This window comes from Solea senegalensis, linkage group LG17 (assembly GCF_019176455.1).
Source record: "Solea senegalensis isolate Sse05_10M linkage group LG17, IFAPA_SoseM_1, whole genome shotgun sequence".
Lineage (NCBI taxonomy): Eukaryota > Metazoa > Chordata > Actinopteri > Pleuronectiformes > Soleidae > Solea > Solea senegalensis.
Window position 1 is genome coordinate 18888916 of NC_058037.1, and position 26691 is coordinate 18915606.

The 26691-nt window shown below is 40.0% G+C and overlaps 1 protein-coding gene across 18 annotated transcripts in view; it reads left to right on the forward strand.

The window, feature by feature from the left end:
- Window positions 1–9256: 9256 nt before the first annotated feature.
- afdna (afadin, adherens junction formation factor a) overlaps window positions 9257–26691 on the forward strand; it is a 100523-nt gene continuing 83088 nt past the window's right edge. For 11 of the 18 annotated variants that reach the window (XM_044049416.1, XM_044049426.1, XM_044049421.1 and 8 more), the window contains exon 1: window positions 9258–9596. In XM_044049416.1, coding sequence (XP_043905351.1) covers window positions 9495–9596 — 102 coding nt within the window. In that variant the 5' untranslated portion in view covers window positions 9258–9494. Of the gene's footprint in view, window positions 9597–11552; window positions 11689–26691 lie in introns of those variants that run through there. The other 7 variants (XM_044049427.1, XM_044049429.1, XM_044049435.1 and 4 more) reach the window with 3 other exon arrangements.

Consider the following 26691-nt stretch of genomic DNA (forward strand, 5'->3'; position numbering starts at 1 on the left):
ATTGTTTTTAAATTCTGCAGGTGTTAATCACCTCAGTGAACAGGATGTCAAATCATTCTAAGCCCCATTGTTCTCAGGAGTTTATACCACACACACACACACACACACACACACACACACAGTCTGAGGCTGGCAGACAGGCGGAGCAGCATTCACCTTCCGTGTCCTGTCTTTTACTTTGAATATTTCAAACTGGTCGAACTGGCAGCGCCGCACACTGAGAGTTTGACTCGTTCACATGGTTCAGCACTTAAAATTCCTCTGTGTTTTTTTTTAAACTTTCGCTGTCAACGTCATTTCACACGTGAAAGTTTCTCTCGTTTCAATCACAGCAAAGGGATCGTGTCCAAAAACCCTAAAATCCCTCTAACGAAAGTTAGGGTAAAAAATAAAAGTTGGTATTTAAAAAGGTTTGTGATCAAGCAGCAGAACAGGATCGTGAGTAATCAAAGATTAATCTTTCAAATGTTCCACATCGTGTTCTGTCTTTTCCATGTAATGCCATACAGCTATAAAGTAGTTTTTAAAGTAGCTTTAAAGTAGCTTTAAAGTAGCTTTAAAGCAGTGTATCCCAGACTTTTATAACCTAACAGAGATTTAAAAAGGGAGTAAATAAATAAAAGCAGGGGGAATTCATCATTTAAAATGAAATTCAAAAGAAAATGGTAAAACAAGTCATGTACACAGAAGTGTCTATGGCTATTGCTAATAGCAGCCATTTTTAACTGTGAAATTGGAGCATTGACTTGAGAATGAGTTGGATTTTCAACTTCTGGTGGCACTCTAAGTGAAACGTGCTACTTTTAAATGGGGAAATTGAAAAGAAAATGGAAAAGTACACGGTCAATACTTGTTTTTAAGGTTCAGATTAGCTGGGACATTATGGCTATCGTGGTTGCCTACGAGCTAGCTAGCGAGCAAGTTGTTTTTAATGAACACAAAATGTGGTGTTTCGCGTTTAAAAACGTGATATCAACGCGTCCACAGGGACATGTAGGACAGTTCTGTTTCTTTTAACGCGTCTAATTTAAAAAGTGCTGAAAAAGAGTGACAACAAGTACAGCTTTTGCTCGTGGTTGACGCTAATAGCAGCCATGTTGAGTTGAATGAGTTAAGGACTTGGAATTACAGCTTCAGGTGGCGCTTTAAATTCATTTTGCTCGTGAATGGGAAATGGAAACATTTACTTTCAATACTCGCGTTTTAAGGTTCAGATTAGTTGTGTAATCACGGTAATCTTGGAGTTAAGGCTTCAGTTGCGATGGTTAAGTTCATGGTGAGGGGCTACGGAATGCGCTAGGTCTGTGTGTGTGTGTGTGTGTGTGTGATGACTCTGATTTAATGGACAGGCCTCTATAGGGGTCTTTGTGTGTGTTACAGACGCAGTCTTCTGGTGACAAAGGCTGATTTAATGGAGTGGTGCCGAGTGGTAGAGGCTGACACACACACACACACACACACACACACACAGACCCCCAGGTCCTTTCACAGCCACGTCTCACATGTTCTATACTTACATTCACTCATTCAGTCTGTTTTACAATATGAGTGTTATGTATTTTTTATTTTATACATTTCTGCAAGTCACAGATTTGACCTTCTGAGTCATGACTTTAATATGTGATGATGTCAGTTTGGATCGAGTCTTTGGACCATTTGTCAGTGCGTTTGTCTCAGTGTCCTCTGTCTCAGAGACTCTTTGTCTCAATTGTCTCTGGCCACTGTTTGACTGTGTTTCTGTCTGGCCCATGTTGGTAGACTTTGAACAATCACAGAACACTTTAGAGAGAGAATCTGATACTGTACATGTCACTATGTCACTTCAGCAGAAAAATGGCTATTTTCGTATTAGTAAGAACTTCCTATGCTGCAAAGAAACCTAAAAAAAGGGAAAAATTATACTATAATAGTAAATGCAGTAAAACACATGTCAGTACATACATTTGTTTAGAGATGACAAGATTGCCTTGAGTTGACCATTTTAAATTTTAGGTTCTAATATTAAGAAAGAATATCTTACTCTGTCTTCATAAGATACCGCTACTTTAAGCATTAATCACCAATAACAAGTGATATCTAAGTCATACATTCTAAAATTCATCTTAAATCCTAAAGGAAGAATCAGTTTGACAGAGTTTTCTGCTCATGATGAACCAAATTTGACAGATTATTCATCTTAAAACGAGCAAAATGTTAATAAATGTAAGAATATTTGGCTTCTTTCAGTGTAATTTGTATATTAATTATAAAATGGCTCATGAAAAACAACAGTTCATACAATCAGGTGATTGTGCACCATGTGAAAAATGAAGTGTAATTATTTTATCGTCAAATTCTTCTAAATTAGCCGTGTAATCGGCTAATTTAAATTGAACAGGTGTACCTCATAAAGTGAGCAGCTAACGCATAGCTTACACTTTCTAACTTGGTGAACAGCAGCAGTGTGTAAACATGTGTCCTTTAATGAGTGTGAGAACCGTCGCCGCGGTCGCCTCCACAAAACGACCTTTACACACAAACGCGACCTTTGAATGACGCGACCCGTGTCGTCGCAGCTTCCCTCTTTCGTGTTAATGAGCTGTCGTCGCCGTCTCTGCTGGTGCTGGGTGGTCCGCTCCGTTTGTAATAATAATCCACTTCGTTTTTTACATTTAAAGCGTGAGAGGAATCACAGAGCTGCAGCGACAGAACACACGCCTGCTTCAGATGAGGATTCTTTTTGTAAACACACACACAGAGTCAAGTCTGCTGTAGCCTATAAGCTGAGGATTTATATAGTTTATTTATATGTTTTTATCTCACTGTCCTGTGACCTCAGTCTGACTTATTTCTTGCTTGTTAATCTGAAAACATGATATAAAATTCAACACAATTCTTGCTTCTTATGTCACAATTTTCATTCTTATGTCATACTTTTAGTGTCTATTATCAAAATTCTGATCATTTTCCTCACAATTTCAGCTTCTTATGTCACAATTTTCTACTTTTATAATCAAAATGATGACATTATCTCACAATTTTAGCTTCTTATGTCATAATTTTAACTTTGTATATAAAATATTGTTAGTATTTTATCACTTTAATGTCTTATTTGTTGTATTCTACTGGTATACATATGTTAAATGTTGAATTATGTTACATTTTATCCATCTATTTCATCTATTTATGCACATTTATTCTGTTTTTCTTCAGTTTATGTTGTATTCTTTCATTGCAAACTGCACTCAATGTTACATTTTATGAAAATCACCCCTTAATTGAATAATTCTGGCACAAAAACATCTCTGATATGAAGTTCAAACGTGAGTAAATGCTGTGGTTTGTGTTTTTTGGCTCCACTAAAAGCTGTATTTGGTTCTTTTTGCCCCTCATTACATGGTCGTCAGCAGAGAGAGGTGGAGTTTCCCTCACAAAGATCACATGCTTGTCATTTCTCCCCATGATTCATCTCGTACCGTGGGCCTGCTGGAGGTCAGAGGTCGGAGGGCAGGCGCCAGGTGTGGCCAGGAGGAAGGAAACGCCGCGGCAAGGAACGCTGGTGTGTTCATCTCTGTTTTTACAAGATTAAATGAGTGAAATCACGGCTGGGCTGTGTTGGAATATGAGAAAAACAAAGATTTGTGGACAATAATTTAAAGATTATTGAGCAAAAATGATGAATAAATAGTTAAATCTATCTCTTTATGTACCATATTCTCCATGAATGTGGTTTTGCTTTTTCAAACTCCAGTAATCCGCCTTCCTCACCATGTTTGTGTTTCCATAATTGGGATTACGAGCTTCCCAGATTATCCCACTCACTTATGATGTTACTGTGCATCAACCAGAACCAGAACCAGAACAGCTGCCCCTTCTCCACACTCTTCACACCACATACCAACCTCTGATGTCTTCTCCAGATGTTGGTCGAAGGCCGACACGAGCTCCTCAAACATCTGTGGAGGATTCTCTGTGGGTTGGTCACCTCCTCCTCCTCCTCCTCCTCCTCCTCCTTCCTCATCGTGCTGCTCTGCATCAGCGTGAGGAAGCATAACAGAACCTTTACTAAGTCACGTTTGTGTTTCAGATGGTCAGTGCAGTGATGGAGAGAAAACAAAGATGTTCCACCTTCACTCTTTAATTGCTTGTTCAGTGGCGTAGAAACCTCTGATGAAGCTGCACAGGAAGTGCTTTTATTCTATTTATAGCTCAGTTGTTGCTTTAAATGAGAGCGTTAGGTTGTTACATACGTCTAAGTTAGTAAGTTTTCAGCTGCATCACAGACTGTTTTGAGATTATATAGAACATATGTCCATGTGTTGAGTAATACTGTATATAGGATAATGTATAGAAATAAGTCAGTCCTGCTAATTTACACCAACTTTTACTAGTTAATTGTTACAGTGGGCAAATAACGAGAGATAAAATCAATAAAATATAGTCGTTTATGAATATTTATTTGGCTTTAAGTCAGAATTTTAACTTCTGTTATCAAAATGATGATTATTATCTTACCATTTTAGCATTTGATGTCATAATTGTAACTTTTACAATATCAAATTATGTGAGAAAGACATATATATATATATATATATGTGTATATAGATGTACATATATGTATATATACTGTAATATACTGTACATGATCCATCATGCTGTCCTGTGAACGGCTGAACTGTGTGTTAGTCATTTGTTCACACCTTCATAAGTGTTCCTGTATTCACTCTGTGGCAGATGTTTCCTGCTCCACTGTGTGGAAGAAATCCAGGTTTCTGTTGGAAAAGAAAACAGGGAGAGAAAAGAGAGAGAAAACGGAGAGAAAAGAGAGAGAAAAGAGAGAAAAAATGGAGAGAAAAGAGAGAAAACAGGGAGAGAAAACGGAGAGAAAAGAGAGAAAACAGGGAGAGAAAAAAGAGAGAAAACGGAGAAAAGAGAGAGAAAACAGGGAGAAAAGAGAAAGAAAATAGAGAGAAAAGAGAGAAAAAAGAGAGAAAATGGAGAAAACTAGGAGAAAACAGAGGTTTTTTTTTAAGTTGATTATTTATTCAAAACTTTTCCAGAAAACCTTTCTTGAAAGCCAGTTTTTGCACTGTACCGTAGAGTTCAAAGGTCATGATGTTTGTTTTATTTTCTGCTTCCTCCTCTGGTTTTTTGTTCACTCAGCAGCATTTCCTCTTTTCCCCAAACTGAATTGTGTTGTTTTCTAAGTGTGGTGTTTAAAGCCTGACCTCTGACCTCTGACAAACTTAATTATATACTTCTATAGCAGGGGAAATATTTGGAAACAAACAAAAAAATAGACAGAATTCTGAGATTAAAGGAAGAATTCAATCAAAATTCTGACTTTAATCTCAGATTTATGATTTTTTTCCCCCTTAAAATTTGAGATGTATTTCTATTTTTTTCCCTCACAAATTCTGACCTCACTCTCAGAATTTAAGAACTTTTTTCTTTTTTAATGTAGTTTAGTTATTTTAGTCTTTTACGTTTAGTTGGTTTAGTCTTTATTTCCTATTTTCAAAGCAAAATTGGAAATAATCGATCAAATAATCAATATAGCCGTCTGTGAATGGGTTTTTTTTTTTGGAAACAAACAAAAATGGACAATATTCTCAGATTAAAGGAAGAATTTGATCCAAAATTCTGAATGTAATCCCAGATTCTAAGATTTATATCGGACTTCCAACTTCCCCCCCTCTCAAAATTCTGACTTCAATCTCAGAATTCAAGCTTTTTTTCTTTTTGTTTCCAATTTCAGTTTGAAAAAAGGTACGAACCACTGCAGAATGGTAAAAGCAGCGTAAATAACAGTGTCCTTGTGTCTTCAGGTGTCCATTATCACACGTTTACTCGTTTGTTTTGTTTTTGCGTCTCGTGGAATCTAACGTTTGCGTTCTCGAACGACCGCAGAGAGATTCAACAACAGCAAAAGAAAAAGTCTTTCTGTAAAGTCAGATAAGACGAGGGATGTTATCACGGCTAATTTTAAACAACCTGCAGATAACAGAGCAGGAGACACAATAATTGATACGTGTGTGTCACTGTGTGTGTGTCACTGTGTGTGTGTCTAAACACATGATCTCAGTGTCTCTGCATCAGCATCGTCCATGTGCGTGTGTGTGTGTGTGTGTGTGTGTGTGTGTGTGTCACTGTGTGTGTGTGTGAGATAATATCAGATACAGGAAGTGGCAGGGTAATCTGGTGAAGTTGGTTTCCTGTTGTGGGTTCTCACTTCTGCTTCTGGTGTCAGGCGAGTTCAGCAGCATCACACACACACACACACACACACACACACACATTCACTGGTCCCTCGCTGAAGTCAAAGTGCCAATTAAACGTAGTAAAAATACACTTTTATAAGTAAAACGCCTCCATTTAAAATCCTACTAAATTTAAAGATAAGTACTCACGTCCTCATTCTAGGAAATAAAAAAATCCCCTTATGACTGATGTATTTTTATAAATGAAGTTAAACTCTGGATGTTTATTAAAACTAGGATTTTCCTGTGCAATATTTGATCATTTCACTTCTTTGGGACTTTTTTTTTTCAACGATTATTTCATGAAACATTTAACTGTGAAACAGGATGCGTCTCCTGTTACGTGTGGTCTGTTTATGAAGTTAATGTAGACTGTCGTCTCAATAATCAATCAAATAATCAATATAATCAGTAAAGCCTAAAGGATTAGGGCCATATGTGAATTTTTTTGCAAACAACTGAAAAACAGAATTCTGAGATTAAAGTCAAAATTCTGATTTGAGATTCAAGTCAGAATTCATCCTCCACATTCTGACTTAAATAGAATCTTTAATCCCACATTTCTGCCTGTTTTCACTAAGAATTCTGAGATTTCTTATTGAGAGATTTCTCACCTTTTTTTCCCTCAGAATTGAAGTTTATTTTTTTGTTTTATCCTCTTCTGTGCCTTATTGTTTTATTAATAATAAATTACAATAAATTGGGTGAAATGAGCCTTTAACCTGAACCCTGTCGAAGATTATATCAAGAAATTCATCTTTATATAGAAATATCTCTATGATTATCTATATATATATATATCTTATATTTATGTTAATATCAATGTCATTTCACTTCCACACGTGTGAAATCAGCTGCTCTGATAAACCTCAAGAATCACTCACACACACACACACACACACGCATGAGGTCAGCGCTTCTCGTTCACTCGACGACAAACTCCCACGAATTCAGGAAAGAGTGACTAACGTGTTTATAAGAAGAGAGAGAGAGAGAGGGAGGAGGTGGGTGGAGACAAACCTGGCTGCTGTGTCACTGCTATTTCTGTCCCTGTGATCATCAGCACCACTGTATTCCTGACATTTCACACACACACACACACGTGTGATTTCTGCTGACCTGTCAGGGTCACTGACAGAAGGCTGATAATGAAGCACTGCAGTCTGGACACACGAGGGACAGAGACACATACACACGAGGGACAGACATACACACGAGGGACAGAGACACACACACACGAGGGACAGACATACACACGAGGGACAGAGACACATACACACGAGGGACAGACATACACACGAGGGACAGAGACACATGCACACATGTACATACACAGACAAAGGAAATTAGGCTTTATGGATTATATTATGTGGCGTGTGTGTGTGTTTCAGGTATTCCTCATGTTGCGGGGACATAAATCAATTCTCCTTGTTATATTTGGTTTATTTATGGTTAGGTTAGGATTCAGGTTAGGGCTTGACTAGTAGTAGTTATGGTTAAGATAAGGTTAAGTCTCCAGGAAATGATAAAGGACCTTATCTCATGGAGACCAAAACCTGGACCTAATGAGGCAGAACCTCATTTCCTGAGGAACTGGTTAAAGTTTAGGACTAAGATTAGAATTGTGGTTTTGGTTAAGGTTAAGGTTATGGTTAAGCATTAAGTGGTTATGGTTAAAGTTAAGGATAAATAACGGAAGTCAATGCTACACAAACGTGTGTGTGTTTCAGGTATTCCTCATATTGTGGGGACCATAATGTAAATTATTACAATTTAAGGTGAAGACATGTTATGTGGGTAGGTTAAGGTTTGGGTTAAGTCTCCAGGTAATTAATATAAGTCAATGTAATGTCCTTTGAATTCCTGGAAACCAGTCTGTGTGTGTGTTGGTGTGTGTTTGTGTTCTTGTATTTATCACCTCTTTAGGACATGTTCTGTCTCAAACACATATCTCATCAGGACCTGTGGTCCTCATGGACACCAAAACCTGGTCCTAATGGGGCAGAACAATTCTTTAAGCTGTGGTTAAGGTTAAGAGTAAAGATCTGAAGTGCGGGTAGTTAGGGTTAGACATGAACTAGTTATAGTTCTGGGTTTGGTATTAACTGGTAAATGTAAGTCAATGTTGAGTCCTAAAAAGTGTAGCTATGTGTGTGTGTGTGTGTGTGTGTGTGTGTGTGTGATTTAGCAGTACTGTGAGGCATTCAGCACCTTCTGACTGCGATAGCTGCTCATGTAACAAGAGTAAAAAAAAAGAGAGCTCTTCTGTCACAGTGTTTGACAAATACACAGCACTGACATGTAAATTAAGGTAACTATTTTAACTATAACATAACTATTTTATCTTCAATTTCTGCCCAATAAAATGTCACCTCGATGTTGCACAGTGGAACGTTAACTGTGTTTTGAATGAACCCTGAAATTGTGGAAATGTTCAACACAATGTTCTTGGGGAAAAAAAGGAACAATAAACATTTCATAAAAGCATTTCACACAAACAGAAACGTTTTGTTTTGTTACTTAACATACGTAACAGTGAAAGGCTGTTTTTAAAAAATGACGTAAACCTAAAATATTTCCACTGTAAACTGCATCATTCAAAAAAAATAGAAGACAAATTGTATTTTTAATGGCAAAAGCAAAAACAACCTTCTATCAACTCCATCTTTCTTTCCTTTTAGGATTCGTTTATTTAATATTTTTTTGTACATACAGTATGTAAATGTGACGTCAAACATTCATTATGTCAATTTATGTGTGTACACATATTTATAAAGTTGTAAAATAAACGAATACATTTGCGACGAGAATGTTTTTTTTGTTTGTTTTTGAAAAAGACAGTATTTTAACACACGATGACGTCATATTCTCAAGCATGTCTTTATTAACTCTTTACACCACAGCCACGGTGAGTGTTTTATTGTTAAAAGCAGCAGCTTCGTCGTCCGCGTCACCCGAAACAGTTAACCACTCCGCGCGCGTCCACGTACATGCGTCCTGAGTTCAGCGGGAGCGCGTAGAGCCGCACCGAGAACGCGAGTCAGAAGCAGATCAGACAGCAGGTCGCTCGGTCGTCGAGCCGAGACACGGACCGCACTGAGTACCGGAGGAGGGAACGCGGCAGACCTGCAGTAGTAGCAGCAGCACCGGCGGAGGCAGCAGCAGCAGCGGTTTCTTCCCCTTGTGGACTAACGCTATAACGGAGAGTTTTTATTGTTTTTACTCGGACGGACAGGGTCACCAGCGCCGTCCACCATGTCGGGGAACAGGGAGGAGGAGAGGAGGAAACTGGCCGACATCATCAACCACTGGAACGCCAACCGGCTCGACCTGTTCGAGATCAGCCGCCCCACTGAGGTAGGAGCCCGGCCCGCAGCGGCACGAGAGGCCCCGGACCCACCGTGGGCCCTCTCCCGGGTGAAGGGGGGAGAAACCTAAAGCTTCTGCTGTGTTATTTATTTATTTATTTTTTTGTTAAGGCCGAGTTGTTGCGGGCAGCGTGGTTTTACTGGGGGGTTGCTCGGCGGTTAGTCCCCCGGTACGTGCCTGGCCGGAATATGGATGCCAAACTCCATTGAAAAAAACCGGTATTTTACTATGTCGCAACAGCCGCGCGTCACACAACATTAGACAATTAACGCGGCCGAATAAAAGTGTGGGATTTGAATGACGACTCGCCGGGTTTGTTAACTACGTGCCCACTCATCGGCACCACGCTCCAGTGAAACCCCTCGTCTCCGTTTTTAAAGGAACATTTCACACAAACGTTGCTAGCTGCTAGCTACCGCCCACAGCTGTACGTTTGGCAGTGAACACGCATTATCCCCCACTGTGTTGACACTTTAGGCTTCTACAAATAAGACGGAATGAAGGCGAACACTACACATTTTGACATATGTGTTGGGCTTTGTCGTCGGGAAATCGTGAATGCGTGTGGTAAGCGCGACGCCACTTAATCAGCCATATTTTGAATGGAGTTTGGCGTGTTGTTATCTCCCAGCCAGAGGAGGGAACAGCACGTAGCTAGCTAGTAGGCAAAGGACAAGGGGATAAAAAAGGATGGATAGATGATAGATGGATAGAAGCTTCACAAAAAAGCTACAAAAAATATGATACATAAGAGAGAAAAGTGTTAAATGTAAAGGAACAAAATGGAGGTAAATAAAGGAACAGCAACATTACATTTAACTATCATAAATCCAACATTACATTTAACTACCATAAATCACCAAATCATATGATTATACTCCACACATTTACAAAGAATATGGATTAAATATTGTACTGTAAATGAAATAATTTGAATAGGCTGCGAATTCGCTGAAGGAAAATGCACATCCGCAATATTGGGAGCTAGTTCACCAAGATGAGCAGTAGGTGGTGCCAGATGTGGTGCGCTTTACCACAGAAGAAGAGTAACAAGTCTCGACATTATGACGTCAACACAGAATGGCAAGCTAAATCTTTGTCTCTGTGTAACATGTTGACTTTTAAAATATTTTGTTGTTGTTGTACTAATAATAAATACGGAAGCTGTGGTAGCATTTTAGGTATTTATTTACTGAATATGTTTCCACTCCACTAAGCTAACCTTACCACCTTTCTCTGGTGATTTTTGTTGAATGAATTATCTACGTTTAGTCATTTTTTTTTTAAAATTGAAAACATCCATTAAAAATCAGGCTGCTGAAAAAAGCCCAGTGTTACCAGTGTGTGTATGTGTGCATGTGTGTGTGTAATCAGGGCTGGCAGCAGTTCCTGCCTGCAATGGCTGACTGACAAACCCGGTAACACGGTTGAGGTTGTTTGGATCCTGCAGGACAAATAGAAAGACAGCTTAAAGCATTAGTATGGAGCAGGGTGTGAATGCCATCTTACAGCAGGTGGGAGCCACGCAGAATAAAATGATGAGGCGGGAACTGTTTGTTTATCTGTCCGTCTTGACTGGCTATAACTTAACCCCACAGCATGTTTTAGAAGCAGTACTGTAATTAAATCACCTGTCTGGGCTCAGGTTGTCGTTGTTTACTAACAGCACGCACGAGGATGTAAGGAAGTCGTCGTCCCTGCAACTATCCACCAGAGAACAGTCAGGGCTTCCTGTCCGTCTGTGTGTGTGTGTGTCTAGTCTGTAACAAGTTAATCAATATCCACGCTTAACTGGTGCATCTCATGGCTAAGTAGTTTTGATTTATAGCTTTGACTGCGATTGTGTCAGCTCCAGTTTTTTTCCCTCTTCTTTCTGGCGGGCCCCCCCCCCCACCTCTCCTTGGAGAAGGGTTGTGCAGGGTTGGAGGGGCGGGGGGCACAGTGACGGGGTCCCCGCTCCTCTTCTTGAGCCGATTAATTCATCAGGTTTGAAGCCGTTGGCCGGGGTGTTGTGAAGTGCACACACAGCCTCTGCCATTCTGTGAGGAATGATTAACCCAGTCCAGACAATCTCCCGCCTGTAAGTCCTTCGCTCAGTGTATTTACATGGTTGTTTTTTGAGTTAGTGTGCCTAAGATTTGACTTTTAAAGTACACATGAGCACGTAAGTCTGTCTGAAATTGTAAAAATGAAATTGAGTTGTACTCGCACACCCAGATGAAGAAGCTCTGTCCTTAGGTAGACCAGATTTATCAATTAATCTGGCAGATAAATGCCATTTGTAATAATCAGCATTGGCAGATTTATTATTTATTAATCGGCCAATGATTACAGATTACATGATTTTTGTTTTCAGAAACTTGATTATGGTTGTTAAATCACTTAAATTTAATGTTACAATGATAAAATGAGTCATTCCAAACATCTTGTATTTGTAACCAAAATATATGCCGTTTTTAATGAATTTATTTGGAGCAAAGAAACCAGAAAATATTGATTGGTTCATTGATGATCATAGTTGGAGATTAATTGAGTAATTGTTTCAGCCCCATTTTCAAACCCATTTCCTATGTTTGATGTTTAGTTAATACATTATGTTTTTCATGAAAATAGTGCATATGATTGTCCTGCAGTACAGATACAGAGACAGACCATTAGAAGTGAAGCAATTTTTGTATCGTTTGTTATCAATAAATGGGTTCTATTTCATCACATGTAGGAATAAAGGATAATTGGCCCAAAAAAACCTGTAACAGTCAAACTGTAGTTCCTACTATTCGCCTTTGACATGGAAATAATGGAAGAAGCTGATAAACAAAAGAAAAGGAAGACGACAGCGAGAAAAACACATTGAAATCCAGAACAGTGTGTTGTTAGACTGACGAGTAGACTGAAATTATGTGCTTTCAGATTAAAGACTTGTATATTTTAAGCATAATGGTGCTTGGCATTGGCACCAAATGGCTGCCATTTAAATTTATTTTGGTCTGTGATCTATCTGGAAAGCTGTAATGAGGCATATTGCCACCTAGTGTAGCGGAGGTGAACATGCTTCATTTGGTAGATAAATATCCCGTTAATGCTTGTGTACCGGGACAAGGACAGTAGAGCAAATGTCGTAGTCGAGGTACAACCACAGTCGGATTACATGCTGTAGAAGAAGACAGTGATGCATCAGCCTCTCGTCCAGTGGAACATGATTAAATGTAAGCAGATGCACGGCCCTCTCCTGTCATACCACCCACTCCACATATGTCAGCTGGTCGAGAACGCAGCTCCCTGCACAAGTGTCCTTGACATGGTCTGAAACCACGCTGCCCAAGTGTGGCTGTGCATGAAATATAATCTGCTGGAAATGACACGCTACGGCAGAACCCGTGATCGACGCTGAGGTTCGACCCGATCAACCTCACGGGATTCGCACGCCCACACCTCCTCATAATTGGAAAAAAATGTTTGATTTGGGAGCCGAACTCCCACCGAGAGTGGTGAGATCATTCGTGTGATTAGATTAGGCGTGGATGGCCGATCAGTCTGGAGCAAAAAACTAAATAAACAAAAGCTTGTCAAACTTTTTTTTTTTTTAATCTCCAGGCCCAAACTGAACAGAGTCCTGCTGTGGGACTCCCTGCGAGGCTCATTATCACATAACAGCCACTCGTGTCACGTGGGGACGGGGAAACTTATTTTTGTGCAGGATTCAATAAACACAGGGCCTGGCGTGTGCAGCACAGAGGATGCAGTCACACCAACAGTTTGTTTCACAGAGACAAAAAAAGATTGTTTTGCTTCAGTGTGGTATTAATTCTCCAGGTCCAAACGATTACTGGCTCAGATGCATTTTCAATGGTAAAAGATCCACAGTGTAAGAATCAGTGACATCAAATGGGGAGACTGGAGATTGCACCCATACCTTGTTGCAATCCTGGCCTTCACGTAGCGGAAAATAGACTGATTTTTGTTTGCATAAACCGCGGTTTTCCGCAGATCCAGCGTGACTCGGCACAGCACGGCTCGACTCTACGCGGGCGGAGTCATCATCGCACGGCTGCATGAAACTGCAACGGCAATGTCGTTTTATACGCGACACAAACACACAAACTAGTGACTTGTAAAGCAGTGTTTTTTTGTGCAGCAGAATCCGTCCTCGCGACCGGTTAACGCCTCGCAGTCTCTTCTCATACAAAGTTTAACGCCATGTTGAGACAAACGGCCACAAATGGTGTCGAAACAAAGAGCTGCCCGGACGTCCTGGATGTTGAGTTGTCTTTTGTCTCGCGTTTGATTGTTGTTGTTCGTTCGTTGCCGTCGTTACACAGGATCATTTAGGTTTCTTGAATGCATCCTCTTTTACCAGGGTCTTTGAATGCATCTCATCAGTGGCTCATTCTCGTTGTTTTCACTAGGTCTCATGCATTAGAGTATGGACAAATAATAGCAAGTAGCATTTTTGCTTGAAATGCCCAAGGGAAACCAAATCATTTTTATTTGTTATACAAACATACTGCGCCTTTCACATTTCTCCACTGTCGCTCACAGTCCGGTGGTTTTGAATAATTGCTGCATTTTCAACTGAAAATGTGACATTTTCAATCCTGTTAGAGGAGACACACTGCTTCAGGATTGTGAGGAACCTGCAGGAATAAATCCATCCACTAAAAATACTCTCAGACATTGTATTTCATGTGCACACGAGTTTCTGCATGCTTACAGCTGATATGCAGCAGTTCCACGTGCTTGGAAAGATGTTTATGAAGGAAATGTTGTCATCAGACTTGCCTTTTAAAAGTAAAATATGATACGTAAACAAATGCAGTAAACCCGAGGCTAATTTCCAGACTCAAAGTTCAAAATGGAAATTTTCTTTTCTTTTTAAATAAATAAATATGAAACAGGGCAGGAAAAAACAATTATTGCCATATGATTTTTTTGTTTTGTCTAATGGCAATGTAACATATGCAATGTGTTGATTGTTTTACCTCAGATGTGTGAAACCACAGATATCTTGTTTCTAAGTTCACTCAGGAAGCCCAAATCAGTTTTTAATTTCTTTTAATTCTCTATTTTGATCACCACAATTGTCCAAATTGACACTTTTGAATGGTTTCTACTGCAAAAATGCTTGTTTTGGTCACATCACTACGCCCTAATGTGGAACCAGTTCCAGTTTGATTATGTTTTTGAATAAGTGAGGTCCACAAAATGTTGATTGCAGTTTCCCAAACCTCAAAAATGACATTGTTCTCAAATGTCTCGTTTTGTCCACAAACCAAAATGATTCCGTTTTAATGATTTCTTTTGTTAGATGGAGGGAAAAAAAAACAGAAAAACCCACTCAAACTGATTAGAATCGATAGTCAAAGTTGATTATTTGTTACGTCGTTTGTGGGCTTTTAATTCACAATGATGTGATGCAATGAAACAGGTTTTTTTTTACACATTTCTCATGTGTTTAAAAAACACACGGACCAGGACAAGCAGACTTTGTGTACGAGACAAAGAGATAAGTGATAGAGAGAGGACGACGCGTGTTCTCGGATATTTATCCAGCAGCTCTGTTCAGAAGTGACTGTCACGCCGTGCCATTATCACATGACACATAATGTTGTTAATCAGGCGGGTGCGACGCTGTCCCTGTCAAACGGTGATGTCACTTCCTGTGTGAGTGTGCACGCTTCCCCCTCGGACGAGTGCTGAATCAGGTTGCGTCTCATTGTCCGACTTAAAGCGAGGCAGAGCGTTTTTGAACTGTGCTTTCTTTGCTTTTTCTTTTTTTTTTTTAAAGTTCCCGAGTGCTGACCTAAGATGTTTTCTTTCCATCTCACGAGCGAGAGAGAGAAAAAGAGAGAGAGGCTTATGATTTAAAACTGGAACAGCAGCTTCTGTCTGTTTGTTTGTTCAGATCTTTGTTGCTTTTGATTTTTTTTCCGCAGCGTCAGATAAAACTTCACCGCACACACTGACTGTCTTCGAGTCTCTGTGGACTGTGAGAATGTGAGCAGCGTGTGTTTACAGATAATCTTTGTAACACTGAGGACTGACTGCATGTGAGCCTGTAGCTCACTGACCCAATGGGAGGCAGGTGATATTAGATCTGTATTTCACACATTATGTATTAGAAGTTAGATTAATCGATTATAATTCGATTACTAATAAATCGTCAACTACTTTGATAGTCAATTCATCGCTTTGAGTGTTTTTAAGGAATTAAAAGTTTTCTGATTGTTTCAGCTTCTTAAATGTGATCATTTTCTGGTTTCTTTGCTCCATATAACAAAGAAATCATTAAAACCAAACGAAAGAAAATCATTAAAACCAAACGATTACTCAATTAATCGATTACTGACTGGCTGCAGTGCAGTGATATACAGCATTTGCAGTATAAAAACAATGTATAAACTATTAAAAACGTGTCAATGTCAAAAGAATGTTTTAGTGACGTTTATCAAGTCTCTTACAAATAAATGTGTAATTTGTTATAACCGGTTGAAATAATTAAAACGTTTACCTTTTGGGTAATAGCGTTTAAGACAGGTGTAATCTTCATTCAATCACAGCCCTGCTGCTGTTTTTTTTTATATATTTTTTGCGTCCACATCTGTCACGTCCATGTTTGTTATTTCTGTTGCTGTGGTTTTGGCGTTTCTCGCTGTTGAAATCATCTTAAATACTAATAACTTCAGCCTGCTCGTAAAAATGGCTCTGATACATATTTTTTTTTCTTTCTTCCCCCTCCTGGAACTGTCTGATGATGACATCATCATCATAATAATAATAATAATAAGGAGCAGCCTGAAAGCCTTGTTGACTTTCCTGTAATTGCAGTTTTTGATTCACATGTCTGTGTCAGTGAGGAGTTTCCTTCAGCAGCTGAGGGCGAATGAATCAGTCTTGTTTGACCTGACGAGAGTTTTTATGCACCATGTCAACCCTCTCATCAATGACCCGCTGCAACATGGGGTTAAGAGTCTTTGCTCAAGGACACATATAGACTAGCAGAGCCAAGAATTGAACCCATAACCTTCCAGTTGAAAGACTACTTCAGCACGTCGTTGTCATGGAAGTGGAACGACTGGTTCATCTGCAGGTTTATCGCACGTGAGCGATCCACGGCGTCCTCGCTGCGGAGCTGCGGAACTTTCACTTTTGCCCAGAACTGTTGCAGAACCGTGTTTGGAACGGCGGTTGAAAAAAGATACGATGTGGATATTGACCTTTTTATAAATGGAGCAAGAAGTCGTTGGAGTCCGCAAGAATCTTGAGGTGAAAGGTGCAGCGTTTATGAGCGAGGAAGTCCGCGTCCACTTCCTTTCCTCTGGGATGTGAACGCGGCGTTTTAAGCCCACTCGCCGTGACATCAGCGACCACTCCCCGCCACACAGGAAGCAGGAAACTGTGCAGGAAGTGTGTGGTGTGTGGAGATATTGTGTTTCCTGTGGTCTGAGGAGGAATGAGCGGTTGTTTTATCAGAGCAGTCAGACGGTCAGGTTTTATTTTATTTTCCGAGATATTTCCACATGTTTGGGTTTTCGACGGTAGCCGGTGCGCGCTCTGATATTTATTTTGGTTTTGTGTTTAATGGAAGATTTTTATCGGATGCTTTGCTTGGACAGGCCCTTTTTTTCCAAAGCTTTTATTCTCTGTCGTCTCTGAGCATTTCCTGTGGATATTTGGTCACATGGTCACTTCCTGCATCCTAAGTGTATTGTGAAGAGTTTTGAAGTACTAATATACTATACTAGTATTGAAGTGTCTGCTGTAAAGTATTTACTTTAGTACTCAATGATCATGACGTACAGGTTTCTATATCGTGATAGGCTGTGGAAAACCTGCTGAGTCATGTCTGCCTGTGGCTAATTCAGTACATTAATAGAAACCAGACTAATAAAAGGTGCTTGACCACAATGATGCAGTGCAATCATATATGAATTATTGATCTGAAACACAACGTTAATCAGACTATTTACTGTAGTTAATAGAGGATCGTCTGCCTGTGTTATATCCAAGTTTGAGAGGTTGTTTTTGTGTTTTATGTGAAAACATATTCTTTCAAAAGCTTAAAGATACTTATTTTCCATTTACTTTTTGTCAGAAACTAATACATAGAGTTTGTGTTACAGCTAGAATCCATCTGCAGGCAATAACAATATTTATTCATCAGTGGCCTGAATTCTGAAATATGATGTAGAGGGGACACAACTAATGGTTATTTTCATTTTTAATCAATTAATCTTCCGATTATTTTCTAGTTTGGTCAAAACAAGTTTGGTCAAACCTCGAGATGATGACGTCTATAAATGTCTTATTCCGCCCAGACAACAAAATTAATGAGTTTCAATAATGTTTTGTCAAAATATTCACTTTTAAAAAGCTAAAATGTTTTGCAGAGCGTGTTTTAACAACAAAAAAAAACACTCAAACCGTTTGAAAGTAGTTGATGGTTAATGTAGTAATGGATTGTTTATCGCTTCATCGTCATCTCTCGCATCTGTATTTGCAGTGCGCTTATGTGTCTGACGTTAAAACACAACATAAACTCATGAAAATCCCTGTTTTTCTCTTCCGCTATCGTGCTCGTCATGAATTAAATACCAGTAATGTAAAATTAAGTGAGGAAAACCTCTTTGTAAAAGCGAAATAACTAAAAGTAGTCACTGCTGCTGCTGTTTTCTTGAATGTTTCGACTGTGCCATAAAGGGGGAAAGTGATGTTTACATTGACGACGTCGCTCCTGTGAAGTGAAGTGCTGTATGACACCACTTCACTTCACGCCGAGGTCAAGCAGGTGTTGAGTACAGTGGAGAAAGAGCAGTGGGGAGAAACGCCGGCGCCTGGTTTGTATCTGGCGAGGACTTAAAGGTCTGTGTCGGCGCTGTGTTTACCTGTTTGTAGCAGCTGCTGTTTAGCACAGCCGAGGCCTGGCTTCTACTTTATATGACGAATATGAAGAGGTCATAAACACGCCCCCCTTCTCCAGAGATACCGTCTGAAAAGTGAGTTTCTTTGTGCCGCAGCTCCCTCCACGTCTGATCAAACGGGATTCAAGAAGTCAAAAGGTGGGAGGCGCTGACTGTGTTCGGTGCTGAAGGCCCTAAATTATGCGTCCTCTCAGGCAACTTAATTGCGACTTGTAGCATGAAACACACCTTTTTTTTAATGATATCTCTGTTCGTACATGTTCCTACTTCCAAAGTGGAACGGAAGGATTCAGATAAACGTCTTTGGGAAATGTCATGTTGTTCAATTCAGATTCGTCTTCTTGGCACACATGGACTCAGATATGACTGTTTTCACTGGTGTCGCGTGGCCACATTTGTCACATTCTAAAGTGACCATACATAGATATGAAATAAAAATAAAACATAGATATGAGTCCATTTCAGCCTGGAAATCTGAAGGTTGAGAAGTTGAGAAGTACCCCTTTAAACACAGGAAGTGGATTTTGGCTGCAAGTTTGGTATTTTAATGTGACTTTCTATTTAACCTCAGTCTTCAGACTTGTTGTGAAGACTCTGTTGTGGACAAGGTCACTTGTCCACAACACTCCCCCATGCACCGCCATCACCGCCCATCTTAGTTTTCAGTTTTAATATAACCAAAGAATAATAATAACATACAGCACAAAGTAGAGGAGGATGGAATAAACACTCGCTCACAACAGGAGGTTTTTTAGTGTGTTTTTTTTATAACAATTAGAAGTTTTCTGAGTTTTCCGCTTCTTAAAAGTGAATATTTTCTCGTTTCTTTGCTCCATTTAACAAATAAATCATTAAAACAGAATCATTTTGGTTTGTAGCCAAAACAAGACCTATGAGAATATCAAGATGTCCAGGTTTCAGAAACACCGATCAACATTTTTCAACATCTTATGACCCCCGGAGATCTTTTTATTTACAATATTACCCGCTGACGGGAACCTTAAGAACATACAGATGTCCCTGGAACACACTCAGGCTGGGTTATTAAATAAAAAGTGACAAACTAATCGTTAAAGACACGATTGTCCCGATAACACTTTTTTGTATCCGATACCAAACACGAGTACCGATATTTGTCCGATACAGGAATTTTAGACCACGTATAAAGCTGTTAACAACACATTTGCATTGCGAGTAATTTCAAAGTCATAATTTTCCAACTGTGTAACAAATATTGGTCTCCCAAAAAGAAGAAATAAACAGCCCAAACACGACTCGCTAAATTGGTTTGCTGATTTTTTATTTACACTTATTCAGTCTTGCATTGTAAAGCATGCTAGCATGTGATTTTTATATCTGTCCGATATTGGATCCAGTGATTTTGACCAGTATCAGGCCGATACCGATACTGATTCCGGTCCCTAGTGTTTGACAGTGAACTGAGGACTGTAAACACTTTTTTTTTTTGCTGCCAACTTTATTTATTTAATGTCTTATCAGGTTGTGAAAAACAAACGTTTCTGAAACAAATGACTGGAGTTGGACGCGGTTAAATCCAGCTGGTGATGCACTTCTTTCTTTCACAGCCGTCCAAACATTCCAGATGAAGAGAAATATAAGCTACAGCTCCACACACACACACACACACACACACACGAATGCCTCGTGCAGAGACAAGTCCTCATTCTCAATAACAGCTCACTGTGCGGTTTATAAAAAAACTTTTTCTTCTTCTTCCTCCTCCTCCGTCTCGCTTTAATGAGACTGTGAATAAAATGTTCTAATTTCAGCGTTCGCAGTAACAAGACCCTGTGAGGAGCTGTTTCCAAACACTGCCTTTTTTTTTTGCCTCTCTCCCCTGATTTAATTCCACTTGAGGGGGAGTAAAGCTTATGCATGTGTCTCGGACAGATGGATGCATTAACACCTCCTCAACCTCTGGCTGGAACGCGTCTCCGCTCTGAGAGCTCGGAGACGCGGTCTAACATGAACCCGTCTCCCGCTGCTTCCCCCTCCTCCTCTTCCTCCTCCTCCTCCCCCGCGCTCGGTTACGTGTCCTGGGTTTGCTCGTCGGAGGCACCGCGGAGCCAAATTCCTGGACTGACTGATAACAGGAGTGAGAGAAGGTGCATGACTAACGTGACTGTGGCTGAAGGCTTAGTGGGATGTTTTTTTTGGGAAAGAGCTCAGAGCTTTATCAGCTCTGTGGATGAATGTAAACACACACACACACACACACTCAGAGCAGGTATGAAGCTCATTCCATTAGCAGTGATGTCACTCGTTCCAGTTCTGTGTAACATTTTTTGTTTGTTCTTCACTGCGTTTAAATAGAAGCTCATGTTGAAGTCGGGGTAGAACTGCAACGCGCCATTGTTTTCTTCATCGAGTCATCTTTTGGTCCATAAAACGTTTTCTCGAACCTGGAAAGGACGGCGATCAAACAGTGGGTGTGTCCGTGTGCAGCGGTTCATTACAGAGCAGGGCAAGAGATCACAACCACTGCTCCTGTATTCTGTCCAGTAGAGTTATGTCTGTCTGTCTCTGAGACATTATTTCTCCTTTTGTTTACTTCCCTTTCACACTTATTATTCTGACAGATTTAATCTAGAGTGACGGCCTCAACACGATGGATGTTTCTTCTTTTTATCGAGATCACGTTGTGGTTTGTTTGATCACAAATCTGCCATCTAACATTTCGCAGCGCTTAGTTATCACCCAACAAATCCCGAATCCCCGCGTGAGTTTATGAGCTTTTGAGGTTGCGTTGTTGATTTTTTCATCAACAAAAACAATTGAGGAACTATCACTTTTATTGATTTCAGTCTGTCGTGCAGTCACTGGACAGAAAACACAGAGTAAAAACACAGTATTTTTGAAAAAGTACAAACTGCTCATGTTTTGTCGAAGCAATTGTGAAACTTAACGTGTTTGTATGTCTGTCTTTGAATCGCATAACTGTCCAACGGTTTGCTTGACGGGTTTCAAACTTGGTGACTCACCGAGGGCGCCAGCGTTTGACCTTGGCCGACTTGACGTTGTTTGGGTAAGAAATTCAAGAGATATCGGTCGAGATGTGACGGATGCGTCGCCAAAACGGGCTTGTGAAAACAAACGTTGTCGTCTCCATAAAATATCAGAAAATGTCGATGGGCGTTCCCAAAATCCATGAAATTTAACCAAAATGATTCAATTTTTAATGATTTCTTTTCTTGTTTGGAGCAAAGATTCACATTTAAGAAGCAGAAAAAAACTTGATTCAATCAGAATAGTTGGCGGTTAATGTATTCATCGATTATTTATCTCCGCCGCCATAAACACGGGTCAATATATCGGCTCTAATTGATCTATTGGCTGCTGCCTGTTAACTAGAAGGATGGGGTCACAGTGAGTGGATATTTATCACCACACTTTTATTTTCCTGCAGGTTTGGAAAAAAGCCTCAGCCTCCTCCTGTGGGAGGGACCGAGGCAACTCTAAATAAACGTTTGGGGGCGGGGAAAATGAGCATCAACACGAGCATTTAAAGTCCACGCGCCGCAGAGAGAGCAGATTATCGTGACGCAAATGCAAACTAATTGCATGTACTTTTCATTTTTCTGCATGTGCCGTCAAGCCCCGGTGTTCGCAGCCCGAGACAACAACAAAAAAAAACACAGATGAAATCCAGTTTAATGACTTTAAATGGAAAATAATACATTTCACAAATCAGCATTCCACATATTTTCTTTTTATTCTTATTTACACATTTGTTTAGGCAGGGGAAATTTACCAGGGCAATTGACTGGAAGTTAAATTTACAGGTTTCTTTAAGTCTTAAATTAAACTGGCCGCTGTACTTAGGGGGCAGTTAATTCCCCGAGATGGGAAAACCCGATCAATAATATGTAAAAACGCTCCCTAAAGAAGCCTCGCTAAGCAATGCAGAATAACACATCAGCACGGTCTCTAACTCTCTGTGTGTGTGTGTGTGTGTGTGTGTGTGTGTGTGTGTGTGTGTGTGTGTGTGTGTGTGTGTGTGTGTGTGTGTGTGTGTGTGTGTGTGTGTGTGTGTGTGTGTGTGTGTAAAAGAGAGAGAGGATCCAAATGGGTAAAGTGTCATCGTTTTCAGGATTCCTACCACTGCTGGAATCTGTGGAATGCAAACGAACGTTCTGAGCAGTGGATTCCAAACACAGTGAGACTCTTGACCTGAGAGATTCTTACTTCTAGACACACACATGGCTTTTATTTCATTTTTTCATTTTTTTTCCATGTCAGTTTTCTCTGGGCCACACAGCGTCCTTTTCTCAGTCCAAACACATGCAGACTAGGAATTGAGGGACCGTCCACACGGAGACGGCGCAGAAAATGACATCACATTGACATTATTTTTTAGTTCACTCTGTTTCTGTTATTATGTCTGTAAAGTGTAAAAACGCCGTCTTCTCTGGTGTAACGTGACAGCGCCACTTGCAGTCCTGTCATATGTACTACAGCGCTTTCAGTCGTTTCAGGGGGTTCCATGTGGACGGGGATATTTACGTGGAACTTTTTGAAAACGGCAAAGAAGGCGATCGTTTACCTTTCGCGCTGTTTCCGTCTGGACGTTGCCTTTGATTTGAGACTGTCTGTTTACATCCACATTGCACAGTTTTTATTTAAAACCAAATCAATTTGCCTCCAGATAAGCCTGTCGTTTAGGTTGCATTACCCCAAATCTAAGAAGTAAACCACATGGAACTAACTCCCTAACTATTAGGGAGCTTTAACCCTTCTGTTACCAGGATTTGGCGTGCATACCTCTCATTGCCATAACCTAGAAAATTAAAAAACTATGGACTGGACTGTCAGCTGAGATTGGCACAGAACCCCCTACTGCAACTCTCATGTCGACAATAAAGCGGTAGAAGATGGATGGATGGATACCGGAAAGCAGAGAAATCAGATCCATATACGTGTCATGACGGTCGAACCTCAGGACAGTGTCGTCAACTTCTCGGTACTTTAATTCCCTGAACAAGTAAAAGAGGAGCTAAAAGCACTCACTCTTTGATCCTTTATTTGACAATTCTACAGCCATAACATCAAAAATAAATCCAGGTTATCATGATGGTCATAAGAGGGTTAATAGGAGTGAGTGTGTGTGCTTTAGTTTCAGACTAATAATATTACCGTGGAGAGGTTTTTTTTTTTCACTGTAACCTGGGTGGAGTCCGGATTTTCTCTCTCTCTCTGCGAACATTTGGGGGAAAAAGTCGTGGAATTTACATTATAAGGCCACAGCGGGATTTGCGCACACATTAGTCGGGAAGCACCTGCGGTCTCCCTCTATGTCTCTCTCTCTCTCACACATTCCTTCGCAGTGATTTGGTCTCTCTCTCTCTCTCTCTCCCTCCCTCTCCCTCTTATCTATCTGTTCTCTTTTTCCTCTTGTTCTAAAACAAGCAGTGTATTGTGTGTGTTCAGCAGAGCAGCCCGCCCTCATAGCTCCCTCTCTCTCTTTCTCTCTGTGTGTGTTTGTTCCAGCCAGCCTGTCAGACCATGTTAATCCCCTCGGAGGCCCGACTCGCCCGCACTCTCATTGCCCCGCCCACTTTATTCCCCTCCTCCTCCTCCACATCAGGCTGATTTGCTCTCCCACCTGTCAGTCGCGTCCCGCTCGCTGCTCCTCAGACCAATCACTCACGAGTAAACTACCCAACACCAGGTCAACCTCATGGGTTCAGACAGCAATCACCAGCTCCCATGATGCTTTGCTGGAGATCAATGTCTAAGTCATGGCCCACGAGGAGGGGGAAAAACCGTGGAAGGAGCAGTCTGAGAGTCATGGCGATCAAAAACCCTTTGTTTAGCACAGATTGCCGCTGCTCTGCGTTTGAAAACCTTTGTCATGAAATTTAATGATGTACTTTTCTTTCTATAGAAACTTTACAACAACAACAGTGTTAAAAACACAGAATAAAAACCAAATCATGAAAAATAAACCAAAGCATGAAAATACAAGTTAAAAACATACAGATTTATGGCTGCTTTTTAAAAAAATCCCCAACTAAATCAATCGTCAACTTGAGTGTTCTTTTTAACAATGAAAACAAATGTTCAATTTGAATATTTTCTGGTTTTCGTTGCTTTACATTAACAAAGAAATCATTCAAACTAAATAGTTTTGTGTTTGTGGACAGGACGAGACACTTGAGAACCTCATCATTTTGAGGTTTGGTCAACATTTTTCAGCATTTTCTGACTTTTCATGGACCAAACCTTTACTCGATTACAGATTATTGGCTCTGAAAATATTTGTGAGTTACGGCCCTTTCCGTCTTCTCCTCTCAGGACGGAGAGTTTTCCCCTGAAACGGGTACAAAAGTCTGTGTGTTCATGTTTACAAATCATACGTTTGAAAAGTGGAAAAACACACAACAGAACAAAAACGAAATAACATGGCAACAACGCAATATCTTGACTTCAAATTTGTGTTAAACCTAAAAAAAATACTACCACATATTCCTTGTGAGTCAGAAAATCTCTAATTTGATTCAAAAACATCTTGAAATTACTTAGCAAAATATGATCTGACAATTAGAAGTCTACATTTTTTTTGTCATGATTTAGTAAAGGAATGAGCTGAAATCCAAATTGTTGCTTCTCAAATGTGAATATTTTCTGCCTTTTGTGCTACTCAATGAAGCTAAGGTAAATATTTTTGGTTTATTGACAAAGTCAATTTTGACGTTCAGGAACCACTGATTGACTTGAATCGCCATTTTCCGACGATTAATAATCCATACAATTCATCGACCAACATTGCACTCGATAAGCAAAGATGATTTTTAGCTGCTTAGCTGACTTTCAGATGTAATCGAGCAGTAGTTCTCACAATTTTAATGACATTTTTCACAGATGTTTGCAGCAGCTTTTAGATCGTTGACTCTGAGTTTAATGGCTTAAACAGTCGGGACAGTGGAACGCTGCTGCTGCTGATGTAGGGTGTGTTTTTTTTTTAAAAGGGGTGGATTACACGCGCACACACACACAGACTCAACTCACACTCTCACTGTGATAAACAACACAATTCCCAAGTGACATTTTGTAGCTCATGAGACGGGGACCGCAAATGTTCTGGCGTCGATAGCGTGTGTTGAAATGTTTGCTGGTTTGGTGTCGGTCTGTGAAAAAGTAACAGCGTAACAAACATGTGGCTGTAGATGTGCTCATCTGGACTTGGTATGATTTCTCAGAAATAAGGGTGTGTGTGTGTGTGTGTGTGTGTGTGTGTGATAGAGGCTGGACCGGGTCCACCTGAGTCCAACATGAGCGTATGTACGGTCCAGGCGTGTTCAGTTAAAGGGAGACCACAGAGTTTTTTTAGTCCCATATGTGAGGTTTTTCAGTTTTCAGTTGCCTGTAATGTTTCTCAGACGCCTTCAGTAACAGGGTGTGATCGCCTGTGAATGTGTGAGTGAGGCAAGAAGTGGACCGTTAATGCTGTGGTGGCTGTGTATAATGTGAAATTGATTTTCTGCAAAGTGACAAACGTGTGTCATCATGGTCCAGCATTGTTCTGCTGTCACTTTTTATACAAACTTGTTGGTTAAAGTTGAAACTCAAAGCTTAAAAACCCATTCCTGTATATAAAAATATAAATACAATAAACATGACATTGGTTATTTATAGCATTTATTGTGATAAAAAGAGTAAAATAATCATTTGATTGTGTACAATTACATTCATATATGTTTACTACAGCTGGAAAAGTGTGGAAATTGGCCTGGAAAATGCTTGAATTTAAGCATAAAAGTGTATGAACCCTTTTATACAGCATAGAAGTTCATCTAGGCTGTATAAAAGGCCTTCTTCATCCGAGAAGTTCGTCAGACCATCTGCTTTACATCCATGTTGAAAGCACTTATAGCCCTTAAATTGCCCAGAAAAATAAAATTGGTGCAGTCATGTTGTGTTTTGCCAAAATGGAGGACACAAGCTAAATCGTCCTCCTGAGTGCACAATCCCGACAAATAAGTGAATAAAAAAACAGCGTGTGTTTTTTTTTGTTTTAGAGATTCATTGAATGCATCTCCTAAGCTGCTACTGCATTGCTTTCACTAGCTCCCATGTGCTGGAGTTCAAAATATTGATATATATATGTTGATATTTATTAGATGAATATCATAATTTTTTGCCAG